Raw genomic sequence first — 7,611 nt, forward strand, 5'->3', positions numbered from 1 at the left:
AAAAAAAAAGAGAGAGAAAAAAGACTGCGATTCCGGACCCAACCACCAGATTGCGGAATATGCACAGCATAGTGAATCCAGAAAGATCTTCAAGCTGCAAAACTACACTGACAGGTAAGAAACTATTCGTTATGTGCAGTGCTGTGACTGAAATGCACTTATCATACAGCAAACTGAACATCTACTAAGTTCTGACAGAGAATACATTTGGCCAGCAGGTCAAGCATTTATCCATATGTGCCATAATAAGTCACTATTGGGGCAAGTGCAAAACTAGTGGGTTTGAATCCATTGGTGAAGATGAAGTCATGGCATGTGTATGTGTACTACCTTCACTATCTGCCTTTTACCTATGCAATATTCCTAGGAAAGCACACCTACCGAAAGCTTTTCTGACCTGTTCTTGTCTCTCCTCATATGAGTCCTAACTAATCCTGTATAATTGCCAGAAAGCGTGTCCTTCATGCGCTATCAACACACTTACTGTGCTAAATCAAACTCCTTCCAGTTTGTGGGTGCCAGTTGGGGTTGTCTGAGTATGCCTTCCTCCAAGAGCTAATTCCTCGAGCTGAGCGAACATCTCTACCATTGAAATTAAGGCAAACATTTAAGTTATCTAAAGTAATAAGCCAAACAAATGTCCTGTCTGACTGCCCCCAGGGTTTTCGCCAATTGCCTAGCAGTAGTAGCTGTTTACCTGCGCAAGCAACACATAAACGTGTTTCCATACTTAGATGATTGGCTCATCAAAAGCACAGCTCATCAAAAGTGCTTTCAACACACTCAGGCCACCATAAACCTTCTCCATCAACTAGGTTTTACCATCAGTGCAGCCAGATCCCATCTCCAACCCTTTCAAATATAACCCTACCTGGGAGCCATCCTCGACTCACAACGTTGTGATTGCTTACGCCAATGCTGCCCAGATTCATTCCTTCCTGGCGCTAATTTCGCAGTTTCAGCCTCATTAGAAGGTAACAATGAGGACTGTTATGCATCTCCTTGGTATGATTGTTTCAAGCATAGCCATAGTACTTCATGCCAGACTCAACATGTGTCCGCTACAAGGGTGCTTAGCACACCAATGGACTCAAGTTGATCTAGTATTGATGGGCCATCAAGCTTGCCACTCTCTGCAGTGGTGGAATACCTACACTCTCTTAAAAAAGAACTGCCTTTCCTAGACCTAGTTCCGCAGAGGATCATAACAACTAACAGTTCTCTCATGGGTTGGGGTGTGCATTTACAAGATCTGACTCTCCAAAACGCTGGACAATCCCCCAAACACATTTCCACATCAATCACCTGGAGTTTCTAGCTGATCCTCTAGCGCTGAAAGCCTTTCTTACCCACCTGATTGGCAGGGTAGTCCTGATCAAAACAGACAACATGACTGGAATGTATCATCATCAAAAGCAGGGAGCCACCAGGTCTCCTCAACCTTGACATCTAGCCCAGACTATCAGGAGGTGGACTCTCCAATGCAACATCCGCCTTAGTGGAGTAACTCCCGGGAGTGGACGACGACTTTGCAGATCTCCTCATCAGGAGGTGCGAGCAAGTCCACGGGTGGGAACTCCCCACCCGCAAGTCATCCTCCCATACTTCCAACGATGGGGTCACCCAGATGTAGACTTTTTCCCCACAGCAGAAAACAATAAATTCAATTTGTGGTTCGCAAACTTTAGCAGACATCTCTCACCCTTATCCTAGTGGCTCTCATGTGGGCGAGGCAACCATGGTTCACCCCACTCCTAGAACTATCCGTAGTTCCCCACGATGTACTGCAGAACAGGCGGGACCTTTTCACGGAGAACCTTGGAGAAATCAGACACCCAGATCCCTCAACCTTGCAATTTAGCTCCTGAAGTCCTAGAGTTTGGTTATTTAAATCTACTGCAATCTTGCATGGACAATCTTAAAGAAGCATGCAAGCCAACTACTCTGCCTGTTAAGCTACAAATTGGAAAAGATGTGTTCACTATTTTCATTACAAACACCTTGAGCCTTTAGGAGCCAATGTTCAGAACACTGTCTGTTATTTATTTAACTTGCATACATCCGCTCTAGCTTTTACATCTATAATACACCTAGCGGCAGCAGCCGCATAGCTGCAAAACAGACAACACACTTGCCTATTAAGGATTCCAGTCATTAAAGCCTTCCTGGAAGGTTTCACTCCTCTTACGGTGCCACCGGCTCCCACTTGGAATCTCAGTATTGTATTCACAAGATTAATGGGGCTTCCGTGTGTTTGTTACTGTTAGATTTACATTTATGAGTTTGCACAAATTTCGTTAGCATGGACAGTGCACTATACTTCATACTCCATCCTTCACCCTTCTTCCGAGAATACAGTGTAACAGTGGAGTAAATGACCGTGCACATTACCAGCAAGAGGAGGAGTCTCTATACCTTGTGATTTGAAAGACTTTATTTGAAGAAAAACAACTTGCACACATCTGACACTAAATGGTGGGATTATGCTAAGCATGTAAATTTGCAATACTACATGCCACAAACAGATGCTTACTGGGTAAGTAACATTTTCCTTTCAAGTAACATATCCAGTGACTTTCGAAACTAATCATGGCATCAACATATAGCCTTCAGGTTTTCAATTACTATTAATTCCACTTCTTTAGTGCAAGCCATGAATGTGAAAATGATGTTTCATTACTCTTGGCACTCGGAGCACCTTACTGCCTCAAAGTGATAATGAAAAAAAGCTATTATAAGGCAAATGCAAATTTCACCTATTCACTCTATTGTCTACATTCTAAAGGAAATAAAGTAGACATTCCAGCCTAGTTGCTATATTTCATAGGCTCTTTAGCTCATAGTTGTCATTGTCACCCAAAAATAAGTCCTATATAAGTCATTTTTACAAAAGGCCTTCACTTGTTATGAAACGAAAATTAAATCTTTGCCTTGGAGGTTCTGAATCCATTTAAAGTTAACATGTTTTTCTTCTAGAATTCTTTGTGGAGCTGGACAAAGTCATGGGTCCACTGATATTCAATACGAGCACCATGATCGAACTGGTACGCTTCACCCGCCAAGGGCTACATTGGTTACGTCTGGATGCCAAATTAATTTCTTAAGGAACAGAGAGAATCTCAACGTGGATACTTTTGCTGCCTCTCGTTTACTCCCAAACACTGTGTCTGTTGATGAGGATGACTGCCATAACTCATTGCTGCATTGACACTAAGATTATGGACTATTGTCCATCTTTTCCAGTGTTTTATCATTTACACATCTATGACTTCTTGTTAAAGAACTTTAGTATTTTCCATTTTAAAACGTTATTTAAATATTTTTTAAATCTGGATCACGAAATGCTGATTGAATGAATGAATCTGCAGTGGAAACGGATTTTATCATATTGCACAAATAATCATGCAGACCCCTATTTATTTTTTTATTATTTAAAGAAAAAGCAAACCTGCTCGGCTATTTTGAAACTCACTATATACATTTATACTTCAGATTTCATAACGAACATTCTACAAAATCATGCTATTGTTTTATATCTGTACGGATTATGTCTTTTTTGCAGTAGAGATTGTGTAAAAACCCATGGTTCCATAAGAGTAAAAGTGTAGGGACAGTCATCGTTACACTTGCACATGCAGCTCATATAGAAAACTGCTTGTTTGCATCTGTGCAAAAGGTTAAGCAGGGATTTTTAAGAGTTATTCTTCTACAGATTAAAAAAAGTCATTCTAAATATAGTTAAAAAATGAAATATTTATATATTCAAACACACACATATATGGAAAAGTATTTTAGTTATACCGGACTTGTCCAACACAACCATGTCATATAAACACCAGAATAATCACTAGGCTGATTAAAAAAAATGCATTTGATGCAATATAAAAAGGTTTACACAGGGTATGAGGTTTTAGAAGAGAATATTGATTGTTGCCCTTTGTGGCTTATGGATATGAAATGTACCCTTATGATTCTGAACTTATGTGCCATTAGTGTATGAATTTTATAAAGTAAGGACAGCCTTCCTTTTCGAAACAAGCTGCATTTGTTAGATATCTGAAGAGCTTCAGTATAGTGCTCTTTTTGAGCTATAAGCTAAATATAAAGATGGTTAGTATTTAAACAGTGTTTATGGATTTTACATTTTTACACAGCAAATCTATGAAATGAGCTGAAAGCAGTTTTACTCATGCACAATTAGAGGATAATACAGAACTGGCTGCTCCAAATAAATGTCTGCTTCTCAGTGACATGAAATAGATAATTCTTTAACCAGTATTGAGTTGTTTGCTTGCATGTATCAGACTGAAACCTTGGAGTTTTTGGTCCTCGGTCTAAATAGATTAGAAGTACTTGGGCAAGCAAACTTTTTTCAGTCCTTGGTACTTGAAAAAGACTACTCTTCATGTTTTTGTGTGCTTCTGCATGAGAAGAATGCAACAAATTTTGCAAATCATTTGTGTGCTAAATAGAATTTGGAAGTCACTGCTTTTTAGAGTAATGGTTAGTTGGTTGAAAATTTTCACATATGGATTTAAGCACCCAGGCATCTCCAAATTTCTGTATGGCGATTCAGAGATTACTTCTATCTAATGATCGGCTGCAAGATTGACTGTCCGTTGAAACAAAGTATTAATTTGTGATATCTTGCCACTTTCCAGGAGTTGACTCCCCTGTAGCAATCTTTTTATTGAACTGTTCTCACTTATCACATCCATAAGGGAACCCATTAAAGGGTGTGCTGCACAAGAGTAGTGTTTGTCAGCTTTGCTGCAAAAAATGTATTAATGACTTTTTATGAAGGTGCAAATGTTGAAGTAAATGTTTCTATAGATTCTACTAACTAGGAAGTGGTTCATATGGACCCAGCATTTTTTTTTTAAACAGGAACATTGAAATTCTCAAAACGGATCATTCTTGGATTTTCTCTTCAATCGCTGCCTTAATGCAAATAAATGAAGATACCTGAAACAAACATATGAGAGATGCTACACATGTGCCTATTTTATTCCTCTATAATTGGGAAAATACTCCCAACAGATAAAAATGGAGAATAGCATTTAACTCTAACTCAAACTCCACCCTAGCTTTCAAATGCACTGTTCCAGAAATGGTTAAAAACTAGTTACATCAGCAGCTTTGTTTCACAAGATGGTTCTCTTCAGTCTTTGCTGACTGATCTTGAGAGAGGCTTCATAGTAAACGAAAGACACATTTTTGTATACCCAGATTTCTACCTACAATTATAGAATTGGTTACATGAACCAATATCCATGGTTAAACTTTATAGCTGAAACCTGTCTTAAAGAGGATTTTACCCCAGACATCTTGTTAGCAACTCGCTCAGGCTATATCATATTACGCTAGTTAATCGCCCAGGAAGGTCTGGCAGCTGTGTCTTAGTTATCTATGGAGCTGCTCTTTCGGTTTCCATGTGGGCAACAGATCAGCTCTCCAATACTGAATTTCGGTCTCTCACTCTTTCCATGACCACTAGTTGGTCAATAAAAGTACTACTAATATACCGATCTTTTGGTCCTATGAAAAACATTATCCTTTCCCTACAAAGCTGTTTTTTCCCACCGCTCACCCGAACAGCAACAGCTTAATTGTTCTTTGTGATTTTAACCTTCATGTTGCTGACTAGCAAAACAAGGCAGCATCAAAATTACTGAATGTTTGCTCAATATTTTATCTGTCTTAACTAGTCGAAGAGACTACCCCTTTGGCCATCTGCACATTTGTCTAGATATACACTTGACATTGCCTAGTGGAGTCCTTCTCTGCACTGGAGCTTACTCTGACCATTAGGCCATTCTTTTTACTAGTAATAAAATAAATCATACCAATGCTAATTGTATAACTGCCCACATTACTGTGCTGTCCACGGTTCAAGGTAAACGTTTCTAAACCAGTTGTTCTTCCAGACAATGCTGGTCCCACCTTACAGAAATACCAACATCTCTGTGGATCTTTTTAATGACTAGGTTTCTTCGGTCTTAGATGCTGCTTCCCTTTGAAAACTCAGACTTCTCCCAGAACGTCTCCATCTGGCCCCCGTTTGGTATACTGAAGAGCTTTCTTTGGCAAAAAGATTATGTAAAATGTATGAGAGTCTCTGGCGCTGCATTTATAACTGAGGACACACTAACATACAAACATGAGTTACAAACCTACAGAAAGTTATAGAACGCCCCGGCCAAGTACTATGATAAATGCATTACCACTGCAAAAAATACTGCTAAAGAAATGTTAGCAATCTTCAATTCCCTACAGCTTATCCTGAAGCTACTATTACATTAGTCTTAACTACACAAAACTTCTGCTCTGATTTAGCAGTCTCTTTCTTTTCAGGATAAGGATGCCTGACATCTGAGCTTTTTTTTTTATAATAGCTAATCCTACACTTGCCTCTATGCAAGACTCTCCAAGTAGGACTCTTTCTCGTTCTCCTGTAGTGCCTGCCCTGGTCAGATTTTGCACTCGTGAGTCAAGATGTCCTCCTTTCTAAGCTTAACCATATTTCTTCTGGCTTCCCTCTAGAACCCTGCCCAACTAAGATTATGAAATATGTTGCTTCTTGTGTGGACTTTGTAGTTCATCATCAGTTTGCAATGCCTCTTTCCCTTCTGATAAGGTGTCTGATCTTTGGACAGTAGTGTTTATATGTATCACAACTCTCAAAAAATATAAAAGGCAGTTCTTTTAATATCTATCATTCAGGTTTTCATCTGAGACTTAGCACTAAAACTGTGTTGACAGAGCCAATAATGAAATATGGATGATTATGTATGCTGGGAGATCTGCTTTCTTAACCCTTTGTTGACCCCTTATCTGCTCTCAATACTGTTTCTCATGACTTTCTTCTGAACAGACTATCTGCAGCTGGTCTGCAAGGCACCATTCTAAGTTGGTTTCAGCATTTTCTGAAGGGACATATTTAAGCATTTTTTGTTGTCCATTATCAATTCATTATCAATCCGTGTTCAAAACAGTAAACTGTGGGGCTCCCCAAGGCTCATCGTTAGGCCCCATCCTTTATTATCTATATGTTGGTCTCCTTGCATCATCTCGCAGCCTTCAGTTCTTTTCTAGCGCAGGAAACATCAAAATGCCTGTTACTGAATGGAGTGTGCAAACCTTTTCTGGACCAGTTCAAAATTGCTTGCTATCAATGGCCAACTGAATGAAAGCAAACTCTCTCTGGCTTAACACAGACAAGAATAACGACTTGATTTTTGGCAGTTCTTACATCTGGACCTCTAACTTGTGGTGTTTGTCTCTAGGCAATTGTCCAAAACCATCTTCTAATTCAGGAATCATTTCCAATGCCAAACTATAATTTGAAGCCCACGCTAAAAAGTTAACCGCCTCCTGTTTTTCGGACTAAGTTTTACGAAAAATCACTCCTCATTTACCTAGCTTATCTAGGGTCAGTATTTCCAGCATGCTGGACTATTGGAGCTCTATTTTCATTGGACTCTTTAGCCATCTCTTCTCTCGGTTGGAGGTGAAACAAAATGCAACTGCTTGCTTCATTCTAGGTCTTAACAGACGCACTAGAATCTCTGATCATCTTGTTGCCCTTCATTGGCTACCTCTACACAAACT

At 39.4% G+C, this 7,611-nt stretch overlaps 1 protein-coding gene across 1 annotated transcript in view; it reads left to right on the top strand.

Moving 5' to 3' along the window:
- AFF4 (ALF transcription elongation factor 4) overlaps nt 1-4,975 on the top strand; it is a 907,016-nt gene extending 902,041 nt beyond the window's left edge. The window contains exon 23 of the mRNA XM_078653083.1: nt 2,977-4,975. Coding sequence (XP_078509209.1) covers nt 2,977-3,104 — 128 coding nt within the window. The 3' untranslated portion in view covers nt 3,105-4,975. The remainder of the gene's footprint in view (nt 1-2,976) is intronic.
- The last annotated feature ends 2,636 nt before the right edge of the window (nt 4,976-7,611 follow it).

This window comes from Lissotriton helveticus, chromosome 7 (assembly GCF_964261635.1).
Source record: "Lissotriton helveticus chromosome 7, aLisHel1.1, whole genome shotgun sequence".
Classification (NCBI taxonomy): domain Eukaryota; kingdom Metazoa; phylum Chordata; class Amphibia; order Caudata; family Salamandridae; genus Lissotriton; species Lissotriton helveticus.